We start from the raw sequence: 23,518 nt of genomic DNA, 5'->3' as shown, positions 1-23,518 counted from the left end.
ACATGGTGATTGGGTTGCTAACTGGCAACCAGGAGTGGTAAATTTATGTATGCTACCTCCCAGCGGATTTCCAAGCACAAATCAAAGTTTGGTTTCAACTTCTGCCCCAAACAGTTTGAGACCCCTCTGGGATGGCCTTCTGCCACATGAACTTGCCTAAGTACAGTATTGTGCTCATCCTCAGGGATTCTTCTCTGCTCCCCCATCATCACTACCAGAAGTTAGGTAGGTGATCACTAGAGATGGGACCTTTTTATTGCAGTGTCCAGGTTTTAGAACTCCCTCACAAGGGAGGATTGCCTTATTTATTTTTAGTGTCTTTTAATCCACCCAGGTCCTCTAGATCAGTGTTTCTCAACCAGTGTGCCTCCAGATGTTTTGGGACTACAACTCCCATCATTCCTGACCACTGGTCTTGCTAGCTAGGGATGATGGGAGTTGTAGTCCCAAAACATCTGGAGGCACACTGGTTGAGAAACACTGCTCTAGATTGATCAGTTTATTTGTTTTAAGGCTGGGATAGTATTGATTTTTACTGCTGTGCTGTTTGACATGAGTGTTTCATTTCATTGTGTAATTGTGATTAGGGATGGGTAGGAAATTTGAAGCAGTGGAACTTGACTGTGTTACAGAGAGTGAACACAATTGAGGTGGACAGCCTGTCTCGAACAAGCTTTTCTCAACTGTACTCACAGGCTGCCCCCGCCCTACCTTCTGCTGCCTTCCACCCCCTTACCTTAAAGAAAGAGTCTCTCACCTTGGGGAAGAGGTAGCAAAAAAGAATAGTTATGAAACATACCCTATTCTTCTACATGCCATGTCAGTTATCTCCCCACCACCACCACCACCACACACCTTGCCCCTCTGTTTTAGCATTACTATGCAGGGAGGAAATAAACACCCAGGATTTAGAAAGCACAGTTGGTTTAAGAGAACAGTTTCAAGTCCTTACAAATTCACTCACAGAAAGTGAAGTTTTACACATAGAAAGTGCAAGCTAAGACATGTACTCCCTGTGCCGTGTCCCATGTGCAAATGTTATGCAGTCTCATATATTGTGCTCTCTTACAACTTAGTCTCCGTGGACCCATAATTCATGAGCCAGAGGTTCCTTAAAAATTTTTTTTGCCTAAAACAATGTTTATCAGCTTTCCAGAAGCCAATTTTATCAAGAAGACAGCGATTGAACCAGAGAAGTTTTCTGGAAAACACAGACACTGAGAATATGAAAAGAGTGGAAGCAAGAGGGAGGAAAACACCAGTGCTGCACGGAATAGCAAAGACTACCAAGAGTGCTGGTGAGAAACTCTTTTTCCGCATTGCATTAAGTTTATACCTCCTGTTTATAGAAGTCATCCCTGGTCCAGAGCGCCATCTTTGTTTCATGGCATATGTGGAACTATTATGTGAGTGAGTTCTCCCCTGACTGAAGATGAAGTTGTTTAGATTGAATTCAAAGGAGAGTTTGGTTTAAACATCAAAGCTGCTGCACCTTGATGTTGGCCTTTTGTTGAATTGGTTTGAGAGATCACAGCTCAGCTGGTCGAAAAGTGTGCATGGAGCGCCAGTGATACAAAGGCCTCGTCTGTGGACAAGGAAAAGCTCCGTGCATGCAGTGGGGATCTACCATGTATGTAGAGAGGAGAACAAGAAGTCTCTCCATGGAATGGGGCTTAGATTGTTCTCACTGCCATGTGTCTGTCTGTCTGTCTGTCTCTGTATACACAAACACACACATGCAGGTACAGTGGTACCTCTGGTTATGTACTTAATTCATTCTGGAGGTCCGTGCTTAACCTGAAACTGTTCTTAACCTGAGGTACCACTTTAGCTAATAGGGTCTCCCACTGCCGCCGCACCGCTGGCACGCAATTTCTGTTCTCATCCTGAGGTAAAATTCTTAACCCAAGGTACTACTTCCGGGTAAGCGGAGTCTGTAACCCAAAGTGTTTGTAACCCAAGGTACTACTGTACTTACAATGATTAATGGGCAAGCAGCTACTATTGGAAGCTGCTAAAACAAGTGAAACAGGCTTCCACCCGCCCCCTTCAATTGTGGCTCTTTGTTGGCCCCCTTTTGTACAGTTCCTAAACTACTGATTCTGAATCAGAGCTAATAAGAATAAGGCATCACTTTTTTGTATCACTAATCATCTGTACACAGCCATTTTTCATTTTTTATTTTGCAGGAGGCAAACAGAATGGTTTATTTAAGGCAATATAGTGTGTTCATGGTAAAGAAGGGAACTGAGGTTCTGTCTCTTCAAGCATAGTCCATTGGACTATGCTGAATCTAAAAAACAACAAACCATACAGGGTTCCCCCCACCCAATGAGCCTTACAGGGTTTGGATAAATCATTGGAAAAGTCTTCTCTGAAGAACACTCTACTTCTTTCATTAGGGAGATTCAAAGAAAATATATGTCCTCTCTCCCATTTTGCAGAAAGCCCCAATTTGCCAAAAGGCTAAAGGAAGCCTCACTCCATTTCCAGATACCACACCTATAAATTTAAGGGGCACTATAGCCATTAAAAAAAAATGTTTGGGGTGGGGGGGCTTAAGGGGAGGAGCCGTGCAATCCCCAGGTGGATCTGGGAAATATATTTGCCACTGGTGGTTCTTGTGTGATCAGTTTGTGGACACCACTAGAACTAAATAAAGTGCTTTGGCAAAGAAATTCTGAAAGCAACTCTTGCTCTCAATGCAGACTCGCAAGATGTCACAGGACAAAGAAGTGGCCCTGTTCTCAAGACTAAGAAGAAATCTCCAGAAAAGAGGACCCTAATCCAGACCTCTAAGCTAAACATAGACAGCAAAAGCCTAGATAGGGATCTCAAAAAAGGAAATGTTCTAACAGCAGCTCAGCAGCCCCCAACTGCCGTAATGGATTCTACTGTTCAGGTTGCTAATGGTCCTTCGTTATCAAGTGAGCCAAGCAACTCAAACCTTCCCCCCATTAAAAATACTCCCATAAGGCCCAGAGAAGATGATTTTTATGCATTGTTGTGTGCAAATGTGGAAGGTTCTCCCGAAGAGAATGATGACACTGAAGACGTTAACGAGTTAGAAGAAGAGTTTATTTCCTATGATATCAGTAAGTCTCCTCTTCCTGATCAGAACAACAGAGCCAGTGGGATGCCCGTAGCACAGACCGAGCAGCCGAACTGTGATATGGGAGTTGCTGCGGGTGATGTTAGGCGGGCTGAGCTTTCCCACAGATTGCCACGGCAACACAGTGGAGCAGTGGAGGCAGCAGCTGAACAACCTTCAGCGGGGCAAAGGAAAACCAGAGACCAAAGGAACCCTCATGCTCTTGAAGAAAACAACCTTTCGGAAGAGGCCCACAAAAATGAAGGTGAGAATTCCAAAAGCCCCCATGCTGAAAGCAGACCAAGAAGCGCAGCAGCCAACGAGACCATTGGCAATTTAGGTTCGACAGAAGACTGGTCAGGGAACAACAGCTGTGGTAGAGAAAGACAAGGTTTTGAGACCAATCAAAGATGTTACACTGGACTCATTAGTTCAGCCAGGCCAACAGTTCAGAGGCCTCCTATGCGTTCTGCATTTAATATCCCAGGATCCTTAGCACAACCTATAAACAGAACTGAAACAACAAGCAATGTGGATGTTGCTGCAGCTTCTATGCAAACCACAGAGCTGAGTGGAAGCCCCAGGTTCACTGTTCGTAGACAGCTATCTCCTATAAGAATCAGGGAGTCCTTTTCAGCTACTGAAAGTTGTCAGTCTTCATCACCTACAATCAGCACCTTTGAGGATAGTAGCCTTCTGGAAGATAGTATAAGCAATGGTCTAAGCAGCCTTTCTCCAAGCACCACTTCTCATGATGAAGACAATTTTCTGAATTCCCACAGCTCCTCCTCATCCACAGATTCTTCCCATCCATCTCTTTTCCGGGCAAACTTCACAGCACATCTTCACATGGCTGGCCCTCTCCCTGATCAAGTACCAATTTTCTTGACAGTATCTGATTTGCGAAATCAGAGCAGTTTTGTGAGCAGTGCAACCACTTGCAGTTCACCAAGTATGAAGGAGATTAGTAAGCCCGAGACAGACCCTGAGAAGCTAAAGAAGTTGCAAGAGAGGTGAGCAGTATATAATTGGAGGGGCAGTTATGACAAATGTACTTTTTCTGTCTTAAGATACATCACTAGGAGGGGAATTTGCCACCGAAATCAAATGCCTGGTCTGAAGCCATTTTGAGGCAGTTAAAAACCTGTACGTACTTAGTGCTAGAGTTCAACTCGGGAAACTCTGAAATGGAACAATGTTTATTTCTATTTATTTATTTTCGGCATTTATAAAATCCCATTCACCAATAGCCCAAGGGCAGGGCACCTACATAGATAAACAATATAACATCAAAATATAAAACATTTAAAATCGTGATTAAAACAGCATTTAACAGAAGGAGCTGACAAGCTTCCAACAGCACAGACCCTGCAGCCCCATCCTTCCCCAAATGCCCAATTGAAGAGGTCCATTTTTAGCTGCTGATTAAAGGACTATATTGTCAGAACAAGATGCACCTCTTACACCCACAGCCAGGGGGCCACTACCAAGAAGGCACTCTTATATGCCACTGTTGCTCATACCTCACTTTGTGGTGGAATTGTAAGAAAAGCCTCTCTTGCTGGCCATAATAACCGAGCAGATTGATACAAGAGGAGGCACTCTTTCAGATATTTGGGACTCAGGTTCAGTGGGACTTTATCATTCAGCACTGAATGGAGTAGGCCTCCGGGGTTGATTTCGAACCGCTAGAGAATCACCAGCTAAGCTGGTGCCAATTACTAGCTTTCTTTTGGACCACATCAGTCTTGTCATCTGGTTAGCCCAGAACCTTCATACACACTGCCCAAGCTTCCACCCCGGAGAGGTCACTTCGGTGCCACCAGTGCAGCACAAGCAACGCGGGAGATAGCAGCTACAAGTTACGGGCCTCTGCAGCCACAGCAGGCGCTGCAAATCACAGTTCAGCACCTGAACTGCCTTTCCTGATACAGACGAGTGTCATTAGTGACACCTCACTCCATCTGATTATGTATGTCTCTCAGTGGTCTCACATAGGTAAGGGGGGGGAAACGTGGATGTTTGTAATCTTCCAGCCTACATAGAATCATAGAATTGCTTGTTGGCATGTATATTACTCCTACAGTATTGTAGTAGGCTTTTCTAGAAGGTTACATTTCAATCTAAATTGCAATAGATGAAAAACAGAAAGAGCTACCTGTGTGGCAGATCAGAGGTGGGACAAGGCAGTGATAGGAAGGAACTCACGTTAGAGATGGCCTTGGAAGTGTTGCTCAGATATTCCTTAATCGGTGCGGCATCTAGCAATAGGGGAACACCCTCCCTTGCCTCAGTTATGTATATCCATTGAACTGAGTATATGTCTAGTTCAGGCTTCCTCAACCTTGGCCCTCCAGATGTTTTTGGCCTACAACTCTCATGATCCCTAGCTAGCAGGACCAATGGTCAGGGATGATGGGAACAGTAGTCTAAAAAACATCTGGAGGGCCGAGGTTGAGGAAGCCTGGCCTAGAAGGACCATCTCACCCACCATGTGAGAGGGAATTTAGAAGGAATCCTTTTGCTTTCTTCTCCCCCCCCCTCCATAAATTTCATTACAAGCATGCCCTATTGAAGGTCATTCCTCCAGACCACTGTTTTTGAATTATGGAACCTCTGCTGTATCTCCAGTCTCCTAGCAGAAGATTCTGAAGAGGAGGGAGATCAGTGTCGGATATGTCAGATTGCTGGGGGATCCTTAACCAATCCGCTGCTGGAACCGTGCGGGTGTGGCGGGACTCTTCGATTCGTCCATCAGGAATGTCTAAAGACCTGGTTAAAGGCTAAAATCAAATCAGGTGAGTCTGCAAGTTTAAGCAAAGAAAGAACATTAGCATGTAATTTAGTTTAAAATTCCATCATGGCCCAGGCACACTGCATGTACTGTCTGCTGACATCAAAGCAAAACTAGATTTAGAAATGCTTGACTGTTCCCTTTCTACTCCGGCAACAATCAAAACTGGCAGAAATAGGACTTGCTCAGTCTTGAACTAGGCTGCTCATCAGGTGCTATGTACATGTCTGGGGAAACCTTATAACTCCCACTAAGAATACCTCAGCAAAAAATGTTGCATGCTTTTTTCATACTGAGGTTGCAATCTTATACCTACTTACTTGGGAGTAAGCTCCGTTAAACTTAATAAGACTTTTATTCTTAGTAGACATGCCTAGGTTTGATGTGTCAGAAAGATGTCTCAATAAGCATATATAAACTCCACCAAAATCAGTTGGAGAAAGGCCACAATTTTGGAATGTTTTATATGAGAGAAAAATGCATATAACTGGACTTCTATAGGTTCAATTCACTTAAAACTATTTGGTTAAAATATATAGTGTTTTTCAACAGCAGAAAAGTTATCAGAGTGTTTTATGTGTTGCAAGATGGTTTACTAACATGCTTCAGTAAAATTATTTACAGTCTCAGCAAGGAGGGACTTTTACATGTAGTTCTGCCAAAGGAATATCCTCCTGTACTCTATGCCTACTCAGAGTATGGATTGGCTTTGGAGACTGGACAAAAAACCAAACCCTCCATAACTACCAAACACGTAATTTCATTACCTTTGTTTCTGCATACAACTCATTGGAAATGGCCCCATTAAAGTGGAACTATTTAAAGTAAAACAGCTTTTGAAAATGCTTCCCCTCCCCCAAAGACACATGTGTATATGATGTAGCAGTGGAAATACCTACACTTATTTTTCTTTAATGATACCATCCTTGATAGTCTGGTCTATGCTGGGGTTAAATGGTATAACAAGGTTACATCAGGCAAAAGCAGGGAGAATGAGTCATGTAATACCTTACTGGAATGGGAAAGCATGATAGAACAGGCAAAGAAAAAAAGTAACTAGGAATGACTTTCTTTAGCTTCAGCACATCAACAAGGATCTCAAAACCAAGAAAACAATAGGCTGTGATCCTTACGTGCTTTCTCTGAGAAAATTATTCCAAATTTTGCAAATTGTACACCCAAACAGTACATGCACACTTAGAAGAAATATCATGAAAGCAAGCATCCTTGTGTCCGTTGTGTGTTCCAGCCAGGTACCACAGCTTAATAGTTTATGGTTGGGCTAGTTGATCTTGTCATTGAATGCCTACTGATGAAGAGCATCAGCAGCAGATGACTAGGAAAAGAGATATTTCAAATGTTCACACCTTGTTTGGGTTTCAACAGTGGCATCATGCACAGAAATGAACAGGGCCAAGCAAGAGTTCATTGGTTATCCTGTATCACCCAGCAAACAAATAGGGACACTGCTGCCCAGGTGCTGAGGACTGTTGGAAACAAATCTAACAACTTTAGGTTTGTGACTTTATTTGTGGCTGGTTAGAATTCCCCCACTGCACCTCTGTACAACCACTTGTTCCCCACAAATGTGGGGGGAGAGAAATATCAGCAGCTTTTGTGGGGACAGGCAAAAGTTGCAGCACTTTTTGGGCTCGGGGGGGGGGGAGTGATTCTTACAATTCAGTGAAGGTTCTTGTCTTCTCTCCTTTAACTTAAAACAAAGCTAAGCTGCTGCTCCAAGCTGTGTCTTGTCTGCTCAGCAGCATTGCCTGTTGCCCTCAGGTGTGACAGAGAACATAGAATCATAGAATTGTAGAGTTGGAAGGGACCCCAAGGGTCATCTCATCCAACCCCCTGCAATGCAGGAATCTTTCACCCAATACAGGGATCGAACCCACAACCTTGAGATTAAGAGCTTTGTGCTCTACCAGCCGAGCTAAGCATGGTCCCATTGTGTTGAACTAAGTTTCAGCTGCAGTCTGGTCAGTTTTGTTATGTGGAATTGGGGTGGGAGGTGCCATCTTGTCTTTTGCCTTGGGCAGCAAAATGTCTTGGGCAAACCTCAATAAGAGGATTAGCAGCCTCCCAAGCTTTAGATCAAATGAATGTCTCACAAAAGATGAACGTTGCCCTGTGAAAATTTCCAAAACAAAAGTAGTTCAAGAGATCTTTTTCTCAGACATATGATTAGATCAGGGGTCAGCAACCTGTGGCCCATGGATCACAAGCGGCCCACTGGGGTTGTTTAAACGGCCCACGAGCCGCCCCCGAACCAAGCCACCAGCTCGGCGAGTCCACGTGCGCTGCGCTAAACAGGCGTAGCACGGAGATATCGCGTCTGTGCATGCGCAGATACCGGAAATGGCGTCTGCACAGATGTGATCCGGCCCATGGAGCAATCTCTGCGGGAGTGAACTGGCCCAGGCAAGGTAAACCTCCCTGACCCCTGGATTAGATTGATAATATGCTATCAGATCCAGAAGAGGCAAGAAGTTTGACAAGAAGTTGGGTAACGGTCATGAGAATTAATGGAATCAGACAAAAAAAATTCTGACCATTCTCTTTTTAGAATGTACATTCTGGTAGGGTATACAGACAGAGTGGAGAAACTGAAATTGGCTGAGTTGTGGACTCCCACCATATTTTTCAGTCGAAAGTTCACCCTGACACAGCAATCCCTGAAGCTGCAGCCAGGCGGCGCTATTTTTTCCTGAGCATATGAGCTTTAAAAAACTGACCCAGCCTATGCAAATAATACCCATCCATATTGCTGTGGTGGTGGGATATTGTGTCTGAGAAAGAGTAGTTTACATCAGTTCTGCAAAGTGGACTAGTGGTTAGAGATTTTTTTAACAAGTGGTGTATAAATACTTTAAAAAAGATAATAATATATTAAAATGTGGGGTGAGCTGGGAGACAGTGGTGTATGCCAACCCTGTAGTGTAGTCTAGTCTCTTGCCTTTTTTTAAAAAAAGGAAGGTTGTTAGGTTGATTGTAGGAGGGAGACAGCAGCTGTTTCCTACCCAAGGGGACTCATAGGGGTGGGTTGTTTGTTGCTGCTGGTATGCTCAAGTCAGGACTCGTATATATCATTTCATGTAGGTATCAAAGGATCAAGTCTGTTTTTCCCTCAGAAATAAAATACACGAGTGGCTATTCGACCTATGCTGGTTGTTTCTATACGGTAGTTGTGAAGTAGAAATAAATAACCACAACATATGTTCTTAGGATATGCTGCTTGCTTTTTAACAAGTTAATATTTAAATTATCTGAGAATGGGCATCGGAACCATTTTGCTGTAAATCTTAAATCTCTCTTGATGCTACTGCCACCCTACCATCTGAAGTGTACTTACAGTCGAGCACTGAATGCCAACCCATGATTAATTTATAAATGTTCTACAGAAATGGTTTAGGGTTGGTATTGAGGGAAAAGACCCTGATGTTGGGAAAGATTGAGGGCACTAGGAGAAGGGGACAGCAGAGGATGAGATGGTTGGACAGTGTTCTCGAAGCTATTAACATGAGTTTGACCAAACTGCAGGAGGCAATGGAAGACAGGAGTGCCTGGCGTGCTCTGGTCCATGGGGTCACGAAGAGTCGGACACGACTAAACGACTAAACAACAACAACAACAACATTGAGGGACACCCCCAGGCTCTTGTGGCAGGCAGGATTCAAAAGATTAAACTATTGAAATTTATGGGGAAATCCTCATTTGTTGGCATTCTATCTGTCAGACATCTTATCACTTGTGTGTGGCTCCTGATTTATTTATTTTTGTCCCTCCACCCTACCTGCAGAAGCGGGCACAGATTTCCAAATGAAACTAAGTACTGTATTGGCCCGAATATAAGACACACCTGCAAATAAGCAGCAGCTTTAAAATCAAGGCTCGTTTGCGGGTGTGGCCTGCTACCGCCCTGGATGGGGAACGGGGGGGGGGGCAGCCAGGGCTCAGCACCCCACTCCCCAAGCTGACGCTCGGCTTCGAGTGTGCTGCGTGCCCGCCTCCCAGCACTCCTGGCATTACCTCCCCAAGCCAGCACCGGCCACCCCCATTCAGGGTGGTAGTTTTGGGAGGCGTGTGCACAGCGCTCGCTTCTGACTATAAGCTGCACTTTAACTTTTCAGTTAAATTTTTTTTTGGGGGGGGGAGTGCGTCTTATATTTGGGCCACTACTCTCTGTCTTCGTTTGCATGTAGGGTGGAGTACCCAATCCACATATACGGTAGTGTACAGAGGCCAGAAAATCCTGCTGGTACCTCTGGTGTCAAATATTGTATCACAAGGTATACACAGAGCCTTGAGCAGAGCAGATTTTTGTGGAATGTGATATTCAGTGGAATGTGGAATTCAGTGGAATGTGGAATTTTTTCAACCTACAGCAAATAATGTGCTGCATATAAGCTAAAGCAAAGAATTTTTGTTCTTCAGGTGCTGAACTTGGTGCAGTGAAAACATGTGAACTCTGTAAGCAGAGCCTTGCTGTAGATCTGGACGATTTTAATGTGAACGACTATTACAGGAATCATCAGCAGTCTCGGGTAAGAAACCAAATGGGCACCCTTATAAGGTCATCATCTGAACCGTTTCTTACTTGCCTTTCATTGTAAGGTCCAAGAACAGGCTATGGGTATTAAACAAAACAGGTAACCTGAACTTCTTGCTGCACAAAGACCTGCAAGTCTTCATGGAAAACAGAAAGTTCAAGGGAAAGATGTGCACTTACTCAGTTTTCATATTTTAAGCAATGTCTAACTTCCCAAATGGCTCTAGTTACAGGTAGGTAGCCGTGTTGTTCTGAGTCGAAGCAAAATAGAAAAATTCCTTCAGTAGCACCTTAAAGACCAACTAAGTTTTTATTTTGGTATGAGCTTTTGTGTGCACACGAAAGCTCATACCAAAATAAAAACTTAGTTGGTCTTTAAGGTGCTACTGAAGGAATTTTTCTATTTTCCCAAATGGCGTTTCTGTGAGCTGCTCTGGTTCGCCAGAAGTGGCATTGTCATGCTGGCCACATGACCCGGAAGCTGTACGCCGGGTCCCTCAGCCAATAACGCGAGATGAGCGCCACAACCCCAGAGTCGGTCACGACTGGACCTAATGGTCAGGGGTCCCTTTACCTTAACTTCCCAAATAATGCTAGTTGATGATCATTTTCCAAAACCTGCACATCACCTTGGAGAATTTAAGCAAATAAAACTTTAAATGAAGTAATTACATGACTTATTAGGTAGAGATGAATGTGCTGTGACAAGAGGGAATCCCGCCATATCTTTATTCTACAGGGATTTCAGTTCACCAGTGTTCTGAGAGGTTTTTTTTTATTTTGTGTTTTTCAAATGGCAACATGCCTTAGTAAACTCTTATAACCTGCATCTTTTCACTCTTAACTGGGGTGGGAGTGCTACTGAAAAGAGATGATGCAGTGCTGAAAGCCGAACACCAAGGATCATAACACTACTGTATATAAATGTATGTTCTCTCTACTTTATATTGGTTTGGCTCTTCAGTTCTTTTGTATCTTAGAAGAAAAATTCAGAAATTGGTAGAAGCTTATTTGAAAGGCACCTCTGCTTAGAGAAATGTATGCCGTCCTAGCTGAGCTGGAAATGATAGAAAACCCCAAATGAAATTACCAGGATGAATCATCTTCTAATGAAGAATGGTGTGCACTTTTATATAGAAAAAAATATGGCCAGGAAAGACATGTTTATGATTCTCCAGATGGCAGCAAACTAGGACCAGGCATCTAAAGTGCAGAGGGACAGATAGCCATTTAAATAGGCCAAAGCACCATAGGGAAAAAAAATAATTTGTAGAGAAACGCGGTGTGTTGGTGTTTACACGCCAATGCAAGAAGCCTCTGAGCCAAGATTAGTGAGTTGGAGTGCTTGGCTTTAAAGGGCAGCATAGTGTATTGAAAACCTGGCAGAATGGGCAGAATTGGTGGGATATAGTTATCTTGGAAAACAAGTTCCATAGGAACAACAGGGAAGCATTACTGGTGGTGGGAGTCACTCCGTACCTCAAAGAGCACCGTCCAACAATTTAGAAATCACAAAAGGGGCAGACTTCTCTACGGAATCAGGGTGTTGACCCCCAAGAGGCATTTAGTACTGGGGATATACTAATGAAGTGGAGAATGAAATGAATAAGGCATCCAAAGGAGGACATTTTGTAGAAATTGGCAGCTTCAATTGACTAGGTAAATTCACGACAGAGGGGTAACATTTCTAGATGCCCTGCAATGACTGTGCCTTATAACAGCTTGTCATGGAAATGGCGAGAGAGGAGGTCACTCTGGACTTAATATTAAGTAGCATCCAGGAACTAGTGCGAGACGTAAGTGTTGCTGAACTGATGGTCGTGAAGCTGTCAAAGTCAACATAGATGTAAGTTGACAATTTCCACGTTTGGCTTCCAAAGGAGAAACTTTTAGAAAATAAGGATATTGATAAAAGGGAAGTTGAAAGGGAATGCTGAGAGAGTCATCTCTCCAGAAGGCTGTATAAGACCAGAACATGAGAAGCTCAGCTAGAATGAATATGTAGGCCAAGTGGGTGCCGTCATGGTCAATGAGAAGAATCAAGGAAGCCATTGGAGACAAGCAGGCATTTTCAGAAAATGGAAATCTTGCCTAAATACGAACAAAAAGGGAACACAAGCTTTGGCGAAAGAAATGCAAGCAGACAACAAGGCACGCTTGAAGAGCCTCAGACCTAGGGGGCGAATGCGGCCTTTCAGGACTCTCCCCAAACCACGCACCCTCTGCAAATTGCTCTCCTGACCCTTCGCTGCCTCTTATCTGTGTCCTCTCAAGGGTTTCTGCATGGCTGAAATATGTCCTTGAACTGGGGCCATGCCAATAGCTTGGATGGAGAATAATAGTATGTGTGTGTACACACACACACACATGGAGGGAAACTTCTGGCTTTTTATGGCTGGGATGTAATGTTGCTTCACCCAACAATGCCATGCAGAACCCACGGAGGCAGAAAAATGTTCCTCATCCCTGCGGCTAGCAATGCATTTTTTTTGGAAATCTGCAGGGAGCCTCCATGAATAGAAAAGGCCTCCTTGCTTCAGAAGCTCATGGAAGGCAACTGGGGTCATGTGGAGTTGCAGCTAGCATGCTCATCCAGTTGTGCCAGAAACTCAAAAGCATTTCCCCACTCCCCACCCCCACATACAGGCCCAGGATGAACTGATGAACTCAGGCCTCTATCTTGTGCTGTTGCTTCACCTGTATGAGCAAAGGTTTGCAGAACTCATGAGATTAAACTACAACCAAGCCTCCAGAGATCGGGTAAGAGGAGAAAGATATCTAATTCCATCTCATTGTTTATACACAGCAACCTAGGTTCACTAGCCTCCCATCAGTGATTGCTGTGATAAGTTATGTATGCAGCGTTTGATGTAAAAGTGACCCAAACTCTTAGGGTCATGTTCCAAGGAGCAGAAATTGGCCTCTGTCCCCTGCGGCATGTTTATTGCATCTTCCCTTTGCTGCTTTCATATTTTCTACTGAAAATACCAGGGTACCCAAGCTGTGCTATAAAAGATGAAGCATCTGTGAGATGAATCACATCACGCGGTTGGACTCAACTGCCCTACCATGCTGGTTATGAGATAGACCAATCCTACACATGTTCTTAGAAGTAAGTCCTACTCTGCCCAGTGGGCACTTGGGAGTGCGTTTAGGACTGCAGCCTAAAACTAGTTAATGCCAGTTCTTCAGCTTTTATCGCAGGGCATTCTATTCTGCCTCTTGGCTAATCTGATGTTAGTACAGGACCATAAACACTGCCATAAAAACTCTGTGCTGCAATGTGATTGTTTCCAAGGGCTGTCTTCAGTGTGCACTTGTAGCAACCATAGCTGTACATGAATTCTGTATCTGTCAGCATCTTTGGCCATTTGGTAATTAGGTCCTGTCAGATAACTGCTAAATCAGTTACACATTTATGACCCCTTTTTGTTACTTACAGGGTTGCATGGGGCCGGCTCTCAGACACTATCATATCTTTCACCCCCTTCATTGCCCCACACAAGTGCTCTTCCCTTTGCCTCATGCGTCTCATTTATGACATCAGAAACAAGCGAGCAAATAAATAAATAAAGTGACTTGGCTACAAAATTACATTCCTCGTTAATGTCTTAACACGTCATAAATATCCAGGATGCCTTAAACAGGCCAATAGCTTTAATATGACCATATGTAAGGTACACATATAAAAAAAAAGTTGAACCTACGGGTGCTTATTGGTATGTACTTTAGCGGAAATGCGGCGACCCAGGTGGCGCTGTGGGCTAAACCACTGAGCCTAGGGCTTGCTGATCAGAAGGTCAGCGGTTCGAATCCCTGTGACGGGGTGAGCTCCCGTTGCTTGGTCCCAGCTCCTGCCAACCTAGCAGTTCGAAAGCACGTCAAAATGCAAGTAGATAAATAGGAACCGCTACAGCGGGAAGGTAAACGGCGTTTCCATGTGCTGCCCTGGTTTGCCAGAAGCAGCGTTGTCATGCTGGCCACATGACCTGGAAGCTATACGCCGGCTCCCTCGGTCAATAATGCGAGATGAGCGCGCAACCCCAGAGTCGGTCACGACTGGACCTAATGGTCAGGGGTCCCTTTACCTTTACCTTAGCGGAAATGCATGCCTTACTTGTGACATCGTATACTAAATGGCCAAAATTCTAGGTGTCTTTCCAAGTTTTTTTCAAACCTGCTGTCTTCTGCTTGAAGACCCTACAGAACCTCCCCCCTATATAGGACTGCACTCCAAAAGGCATCCAGCCATAGGGCTGTGGGCAAAGAAAGCATATTTTTTTCATTTATAGACAAACAAAACATTTACATACTGATTATCTCTTTTAACATTATTTTCACTGTACCTTACATTTCTGCAATGGTGTGGTTTACCCACTTATCTTGGATTTTTAAGATGTTTCTTTGTCCTCCTTTAAAGTGCCTTTTCCGCAGGCCATGCCAACAACATTGTTGTTGAAATACTGTGTCTCTCGTCACTGTTATCAGGAACAACATGTATTAATCCTTTTTTCCTTTCCCCTAGCTCTCAAGACAGCCTAGAACAGAGGAAAACCAAAGTAGGTTTATGTAGGGCTTACAGCAACTCCTACTATTTCTCAGTAACTTTTTGCAATATTCCTCATAAAGGAATCTTAGATCTACCAAGATGCTAGATTCCCTTACGGTGCATCTAATCAGAGGTGCAAGTGTCTCATTAAGCCACAAGAGTAACTGAAAACAGGCACTGCAGAAGATACTCTGGTTTCTCTAAATAACAAAGGGAAGCTGTGTAATGTTAGAAGAACTGGAGGTTTGTCGAAATGGGAATTATATTCCATGGGGCTTTATGAAAATGGGAAGTGTTTCCTACCCCTTGTTTGCTTTGTACAAAGGAGAGCTCAAGGTGCCCGAAAGTGTAGGAATTAATTGGCAAGCAGGGGGAGAGAGTTATAGTGGTTGTATTATAAACAAGTAGGGACTGAAGCCCGAGTGCAGCTTCACCCACATGTCCAACAAGGATGCTGTTGCAACCATCATATTATGTGCTGGTAGCTGCTTCTCCCACTGGGAATGGGAATGGGAAAAACCAGTTGCACAGACCCCTTCCTCGGTCTTAAAGGGAGCCTATGGGTTCTGTTTAAGCACTGGAAATAGGCAAATAGATGCCCCTGGTGCAATCTGAGCCGATTTGCATTCAGCATGGTGTTAACAAGTCTGCAATCCTCTACTTACCTAGGAGTAAATCTCACAGGGGTTCTTATAGAAGATTGAGCTTTAAAAGCCCTTTTACCGGTACCACCTCCTGGAAATTAGCTTGACACTGTGGCAAAGGTAAAACTTCGCTTTGAGGCACAGCTCCCCCCACCCCACTTTTTGAGCTTGACAGTGCATTTCAGGAAAGTTGAAATTCCCCATCTTGCTTGCTACATTGTGACATTTTAATGAATGCTAATAGAGGTATCGTCCTATTGTGCCATTTAGACCCGTTCATTGTTGGTAAATACTATGCACGTTTACTTAGAGAGAGAAACCCTCCTAGTTCAGATTACAGCCTAGCAGGTTTATTGTGCTTTCCAAGACTAGAGCAGGAAGAACAATCCAGTCAGCAGGTATAGTTGTGTATATTTGTATGTGTGTATAACATATACACACTTAGGTGGATATGCAATGGTGCAAAAAAGCTGTAAGATTCAAGGCCACTGGTAGTTCTATGCAAGGCTTAAACAAACAGATACTATAATGGCGAACAATAACCCTTCCTTTGTTAAGTAACATCAACAGTGGGTATAAAATCGATTGAGGCCTGTCTTGGCTCAAGCAAAGACTTTCTTGTGTAAATTCTAATACAGCAATTTCACAGTGGCTTCTCCCCATTGGTTTCTGGGCGTTTCCATTCTTGTTTTGCTTATTCTATTGTAGTGTATCATCTTGAGTAGGCGTTGGCTTTTACAGTGGTGCCTCGGCTTACGAATTTAATCCATTCCGAAGGCACCTTCGTAAAGTCGAAAAATTCGCATGTCGAAAAACGCCATTGGAAACGCGATTTCCCATAGGAATGCATTGGAAACGGAAAAATTCGTAAGTCGAAGCAGCCCTATCTAAAAATTCGTAAGTCAAAAAATCCCTATCTAAAACCGCCGCGGTTTTTTTCCGGTTGTCGAGACATTCGTAAGCGCACGGCCATTACCCCCATTCATAAGTCGAAAAATTTGGTTGTCGAGTTGTTCGTAAGTCGAGGTACCACTGTATTAGGATTTGTAATAGTAATGCTTGAGTAGACACACAGAGAGTTTGCATCTGGGTTAGTGGCAGGGTCTTCTTCCTCCGCTTTTGTCTGTTTTATATTAGGGGTATGTCTGAAAGCAAGGACACGTCTATCACACAAGGGCTGTGATGCTCCACTGCTTATAATATATACAGTGCTTTTTTCCCCTTAAGAAATGTTTAGGGGTACTCTCATTTTCCTACTCACGTTGAAATACTGCCCCTCAATGAGGCCAAACTTAGTTTCACAAAATGTTTAGGGGTATGCATACACCTGTGTACTCCCAGAAAAAAGCAGTGTTACACACACACACACAATCTTCAAGGTGTCCAGAGACAGTTGGTTTTCCATCAACATACCCACATGGCTACTACCCCTTTTGAAGTTCCTAGATAAGAATAACATTCAAATCAAGAGGCCCCTTATATTTAGCTAAGTTACAGAAATGTGGCAAACAGCTATTTAGCATGGTCAGTTATGCCCCAGTAACGCCCCAACTCATGGTGTCCAGTGTAGCTAACGAGCGATGAGGTGAAATGCACTCTGCATGTACCAAGGGGATCTCCCTCCTTTATAATATCACATTTCGGAGCTGAGCGCTGCAGCCTCAGTAGAATTTGAAGCTGTGCTCCAAGTTACCTCTGCACATCCCCTTGACTTCTTGAGTCCCATCTCTCTTTGTGTAATGGTTGTGCAAGCTTATGCTGTGAAAAAGTTAAACTGAAATAAAACATTTGCTTTGGACTGCAATCATAACCCAACTTATTTGGGGTAAGCTCCACTTAATTCAGTACGACTTACTTCTGAGTAGACACAGTTATTAGAATTGCACTGTTAGGAGGACAACTTTTCCCTCTGTACAATAATAGGAAAATATAATTTGAAAGGGTCTTACTGGTCATCATTCACCCTTTTCTTCCCCATGACCAGATTGCCTGCACACCTACAGTTCTTGCATTGTTTACAGCAGTCATGGGGGACTGACACCAGTATAGGCCTCCTTAAAGCAGCCCTTCATTTATTTGAGTCACATTTCCTAACATAACATATAACCACATCCTTTCAGATAGTCCTAGCATATGGCAAGTAGGAGTTAACTAAATTTGGCACCTTGGATGCCTTACTTTTTGGGCTCTCTGGCTCCTTGATTTTATGAAATGTGTCAAAACAAGTCTCTGGAGATAAGTAATTAAATTTGGATTTATGGTGAACATTTGAGCCTCCGTTGCTCTTTTGAGTAATAGTTTATTGAATGCATTTAAGGCAATTGCCACATTATACAGAAAAGCGTTCTAAGAAGTGATTTATTTCCTCCATCTTTGCAGATTCAGCCAATTCTGGCAACAGTGGCTAAGAGAGCTCTCAAAGAGGATCTAAGGAAGAGACCTCTTTGGGAATCTGACAGAGAGCCCTTCTTCACATCCTTCAACTTTCACTCTTTCTTAACACCAGGCCACAATAAGTATGTACGCCATTCATATTCCGTGTCACCCATTGAAATCAAGACTTTTAAGGGTCTGGGGTTGTTTTGGCTGTTTGTGTGGTTTGATTCTTGTGGTTATTTTTTCCTTTTGGTTTCGTTTTTAAGTTGCAATATTGACTGACAATCTTTTTGAAACAACATGGGTTATTAACAGCAACTTGCAGAGTGTAAACTTTTTAATCTCTCCTACTTCCTGGCCCCCAGCTACTCAAATCAAAATTTAAAACACTGGCTAGGGTTTCATGCGTGTGTTGCGTGTGTGCTTTCTGACTGACCTCTTGCAAACCATCCGAGATGGCAAAATAGATATATCTACATTGCGCCTTTGGGGTCAGGGTTCCTTGGAGATAAAAGCAATGTTTTGTACGTTAAAACTAACTTGTTGTATGCCCAGCCTTTTCACAGGACATTTCATGGCACACAAATGTAAATGTATTGATGTACTGTTGTATGATCAGTCTTATAACATTATTGCCTTCCTTTTGAATGGCAAGCCCTAATAAAAAATATTTAATCTTTTGTTCACTCCTCAGGCACCCCCTCCCATGTTCTTCTTAAAAAATTTGATCAGTACGTTGTAAGTGAACAGGTTGTTGTTTTGGAGGGAGATCCCCACAGGTGAATATCAGATAGCCAGGGCATTCCCCTTTCACAAACGGATGTGTGCTCTTTTTCAGAATAGGTTTGCTTGGTCCATTGTGCTTTAGCACTGAAGGGCTTAACTGGTCCAGCGTAGTACTTTGAATTGTAGCTCAAAAGACAACTTTTCTGCCTCTGTTTCAAAAAGAGAGCAGTGCTTAACCTCCTTCCCTTCCTGGTGATGTTACCACTCCAGTCTTCTATCTAGACATGTGCATTAGAGTTTTTAAGAGTTTAATTCCAGAGGTTTCTCCACATGTTGATACAAATCAGTGGCTGATACATTGGGTGGAGCCCACTAGCATTCAGATTGTCTTAGCTGAGAATGAGCTTCCCTGGCTGCTCTCCTAAAGGCTATGTGAGCAGTTTGTGAGGTGGGCGATGGGAAAGCTAAAAGGTTTGGGACAAGTTGAGTTGAACAATTGGGCTGAGCCCACATTTCGCTCATCTCAAAAGACTGCAAGACTGACGTTCTTGAAATTCACCTTAAGTCCAAATATAGGTACTGAAGAGGAATTTCTGCCATTACCAAAATTGGGATCAATCAAAGTTGAATTTTTGCAACTTTAATTAAAATGACGCACTGCACAATGAATGGTAAATTCTGAGAAAGCAAGAAATGAAATGTCGAGGGGCAAGAGAGATTTTTGGCTTCTTGCGACTACTGAAAACCATGGAAGAAGATGAAGAGTCTGCTGTTGCTGAAACGGATGGGGAAATGAAGCTTTATTCCAAGATTCTAGAAGGCTTTTTTTTAAAAAAGCAAAAGTGATTACTTTAAAAGTTGCCAGTTTCTTTTCCAGCACCTTTTCACATTATTCAGAAGGGTGATAGGAAATGCATTTAATCTGAGGCATTTTTCCAGTAATTGCAAACAAACAAACAAAAAACAAACAAACAAGCAAACTTCTCATTATTTTGGGATATACCTCTTCCCTCCTTGTACGGAACGCAATGATAGTTGTCTGGTTGTGTTTTATTCACCTTGAAAGCAGAGAGGGAAATAACATTGTCAAGACTGTTGTTTAGGGGTAGCTATGGTACTGTCCTAATTACGGAGGGAGAGTCTGAGGGAATAGCAGCAGCATATAAATCTGGGAAGAGCCTTCCCTCCTTTCAGGCCTGCTATTGCACTTAATTCCTGAATATATATTGACCAGCAGGCTTGCCTTCTTGGCAGAAGGTATTTCCATGACAATTCCTTTGTCAAAACATTGAAGAAGTGCTCATACCGCACATCAACATTCTTGGGGCAGAAGCTTTGGTTTCAGAGAATATCCATTTCAGTGAACATGGATACTGAGTTCTCATGCCCCCGAACCATTTTCACGTCTGCATTGGAATCCTCTGTTCAATATTGCTGCAAAAGGGTTGGTGCTTCATTTGTAAAATGAGAGGTTCCCAGCACTCAAGCCCAGAAATTGGCCTTTTGCCTAGGAGCTTAACTGCCCAGACACACAAGGCTTGCCTGTGGCTACTTATGAGAGAGATGAAGGCACACTACATATTATCGAAGGATCTGTTATTTCACACATCTCATGGTGGAGTCCAGGGCAAAGTCATTCAAATTCAGCCCTGAAAAATGATCCCCTGAGCAGAGAAGTTGTTTAGCATTAGCCACAAATCAATATGTATGAACATCTTTATCTAAACCAAAAAGATGCCCGGGAAACAAGCAGCAGTCATCAAGGGAAAAGGAACTAGAAAACTTAAGATTGTCTCAGAAACTCCCCATACCATGGCCTGGTATGGCAGCTTCCGGGTACCTAAAGATTAAAGAGACAAAGGTAAACATTTTTATGAACACTTAATATCCAGCTTAAGTGAAAATTACCAGATTTTTTTATATATATACAACAATTCTCATAATTATTTGAGTAGCAGAAAAGAACCATTCTCCCTTTATCATCTTTAGCACAGCCACTGTTCCAAAGTTATTTAGTTGGAAGCAAAGGACAAAATGACAGCCACAGCATCCCGTTCGATTTGTTCACCCTTAATTCCACATTTCTTTCACCCAGGGTCTCTCACTAGGCTCCTAGCATATGCTATCCAAGCCCAAGTTGTATACTTATTCTGGAAGCAAGAAAACTTTAGTGTCCTGTTTGTTGCATTGCTTAGAATGATTGAAAATTAAGTGGGAAAGGGGGGAATTGTAGAACCTTTGGCCATCACCTCTACACACAGACACAAACTACCCTCAAAAGAAGGTATAATTGTCAAACATTCACTTTGATAGAGTATAAAACGAGAAGTACAAGAAAACAAGTTGTCTATACCTCTTATCCAGCAAGGCAACAACAAAAACAAAATTAAAATTAAAAAAACAAGTGCCAGTATATTAGTTTTCCACTCAAGAAATGCTGTTGTTCCGAGGACCTTTCTGCAAAAAAACTGTTTTCGGCAATAAATATGCATTTGTTTCTCATTTTAAGTTCAGGGCAGTGTTTCTGTTGCAGATACAATGCGTTCTCTTTAAGTGCTCAGACTGCAACATTTTGGTCTTGGGGGGAAAACCAGGCCTTGCCTCGAATCAACAACTCATGCTCGTTGTTCCTGTTTGAAATGCAGTTGTCTCATCCCCGCACTTTACCTGCTCGATGCATTGTTTCGTTTCGTGATCAGTGGGAAATGACACAACCCCCAGGGCCATTTGGTGAACTCCCCAAACCACCAGTTTGTAGAAGGGCTGAGAATGATGTTCAATTCTTTGAAGGCTTGAGCTTTGCAAGGAAGTGCATATCTAGCCAGAGTCATCGTTAAAAGAGGCAGAGGCAAATAGCAACGTTCCTGTCTTCACCACCCCCAAGCTCACACCCATTACTCATTTGTCACCAAGAGGTCGTTTTGAAGCTGTGAAAATGCTTGTGGCACCACTTTCAGTCGTTTTCGCAGAAAGGCCCTCTATATGGCAACAGAATTTATCAGCAGAATGGTTGCTATGGTAGTGGCATGGCTGGGGAAGAATTTATCTCGGGGTATCTCGGCATCAGAGGAATAGAAGATCGAACCACCGTTACTAGGAATTCAAGAGCCCATCACTCTTATGGCTTCAAAAAGTAATCCAAAATAAGACAGACGTGTTCTTACCAAGAAGAACACGGGGGAACCCTGAAAGCCCTTCCCTGTTTTAATATTAGAACCAGGAAGAAGTAATGCTTGCAATTTCATTCTCTAAGGAAATGTGGAGAAGACGCTGCGCTGCAGAGTCTGCAGCATCCAAAATGAGGTTTTCTAGCTCGCTCCCTCCAGCAAATGAACCACCTTCCCTTTTCACCCAAAATGAGGTTTTCTAGCTCACTCTCTCCAGCAAATGAACCACCTTCCCTTTTCACCCAAAATGAGGTTTTCTAGCTCACTCTCTCCAGCAAATGAACCACTTTCCCTTTTCTTCCATGGCTCCTCTTTGAGAAGGGCAGACATACAAGGCCAAGGTTGAATTTCTTCTAGTGTCACATACAAATGGGACCTTTTTTTTTTTTAGTATTGCTCCACATCTCCTTAGTAGTTCACAGTCCTATCTATTGACCCTGCTGTTGCCCTATGCTGTCCTCGGGGGCTTGCTGTTGAGATGGCATGTTATGACAGGTACTCACGTCCCTCCCCACCCCCCACCCCGGGCTCGCCAATTCCAACACTAGTCTTGCTGTTCATTCATCTCCATATCAGACACCAGAATGTTCTTCTCTGCAGATTCACTGGGGTTGGAGTTGGTACGGCTGTAACGGGCACTCTCAAACGCCCCTTGCTCCGAGGTCCGCCGGCGCTTGTACAGATAGATAGCGACTGCTATCAGTGCACACAGTGCTAAGGAGGAGAGGATAACCACCGCAATGGCCTTTGTGTTCTCCAGGAAAGCTGCAAAAGAGAGGGAAGAGCAAGGGGGAGACTTTGTGCACGGAACTGGGCAGGATTAGTTTCAGTTTGCTTAGTGGGATGCGGAATTTTGAGCAGACACATCGAAATGGGGAAACTCTTGCCACTTGGGTTTCAAAAGAAGGAAATCTCGCTAAATCCCCACCTAAGATTTCTCTGCCGCAGAGACAACTTTTGCAGATCGGTCTGTGCTGAAAAATAGCCCCTTTGTGTGCCAAAGAACCAAATTCTGGGATGAATATTATAAACAGATGTGTTAAATTCGGTTTGCAAATTGTATTCAGCTTCTCTAATCATGGGAGAGGAGTAAGAAAGTATGCAGAGCACTGAAGCGCTACCCACTCACTACTAGAAGCTCTACTCATTCCTCCATCTAAATTGTTGCTTGCCACCCTGCACTCCTTTGGGAGGAAAAAAATTAATGAATAAAATAAACTAGGTCCCCAGTTACCTAACAGTTCAGTTTAAATGTAAACAAAGTCCCTTGGAATGATGAATTCTGCTCAAGATACAAGTTCTATAAATATGAGAACGCATGGGTAGCTCAGTTGGTTAGAGCGTGGTGCTGATCATGCCAAGGTTGCAGGTTTGATCCCCGTATGGGATAGCTGCATATTCCTGCATTGCTCAGGGTCCCTTCCAACTCTATGATTCTATGATACTGTGTACACCCAGAGGCATACCTAGGCTCCCTTGCACCCTTGGCCAGGAGCTGCATCAGCACCCCCCCCCCCCGTCCCTTGCAACCTTGACAACTCCAAGCCAGGGCAGAGAGATGCATATTTTTGTGCCCCCTCGGGCCTGCATCATTGGCAGGGTCCATCCTGGCCAACCCC

The 23,518-nt window shown here is 43.4% G+C and overlaps 2 protein-coding genes across 15 annotated transcripts in view; one reads left to right on the top strand and one right to left on the bottom strand.

The window, feature by feature from the left end:
* MARCHF10 (membrane associated ring-CH-type finger 10) overlaps positions 1-18,692 on the top strand; it is a 31,707-nt gene extending 13,015 nt beyond the window's left edge. For 10 of the 14 annotated variants that reach the window (XM_088655532.1, XM_088655526.1, XM_088655528.1 and 7 more), the window contains 6 exons: positions 1,149-1,298; positions 2,709-4,104; positions 5,723-5,889; positions 10,323-10,432; positions 13,084-13,197; positions 18,010-18,692. In XM_088655532.1, the coding sequence (XP_088511658.1) occupies positions 1,149-1,298; positions 2,709-4,104; positions 5,723-5,889; positions 10,323-10,432; positions 13,084-13,197; positions 18,010-18,288 (2,216 nt within the window). In that variant the 3' untranslated portion in view covers positions 18,289-18,692. Of the gene's footprint in view, positions 1-1,148; positions 1,299-2,708; positions 4,105-5,722; positions 5,890-10,322; positions 10,433-13,083; positions 13,198-14,962; positions 14,997-18,009 lie in introns of all 14 variants that reach the window. The other 4 variants (XM_035136407.3, XM_035136406.3, XM_060282286.2 and 1 more) reach the window with 1 other exon arrangement.
* A 1,933-nt stretch (positions 18,693-20,625) lies between these two features.
* The window catches only part of MRC2 (mannose receptor C-type 2), a 67,587-nt gene continuing 64,694 nt past the window's right edge, over positions 20,626-23,518 (bottom strand). The window contains exon 30 of the mRNA XM_035136405.3: positions 20,626-22,664. Within this exon, the coding sequence (XP_034992296.2) occupies positions 22,444-22,664 (221 nt within the window). The 3' untranslated portion in view covers positions 20,626-22,443. The remainder of the gene's footprint in view (positions 22,665-23,518) is intronic.

Source organism: Zootoca vivipara, chromosome 12 (assembly GCF_965207765.1).
Source record: "Zootoca vivipara chromosome 12, rZooViv2.hap1.1, whole genome shotgun sequence".
NCBI classification, from domain to species: Eukaryota; Metazoa; Chordata; class Lepidosauria; order Squamata; family Lacertidae; genus Zootoca; species Zootoca vivipara.
This window is presented reverse-complemented; position numbering and strand designations above follow the sequence as displayed.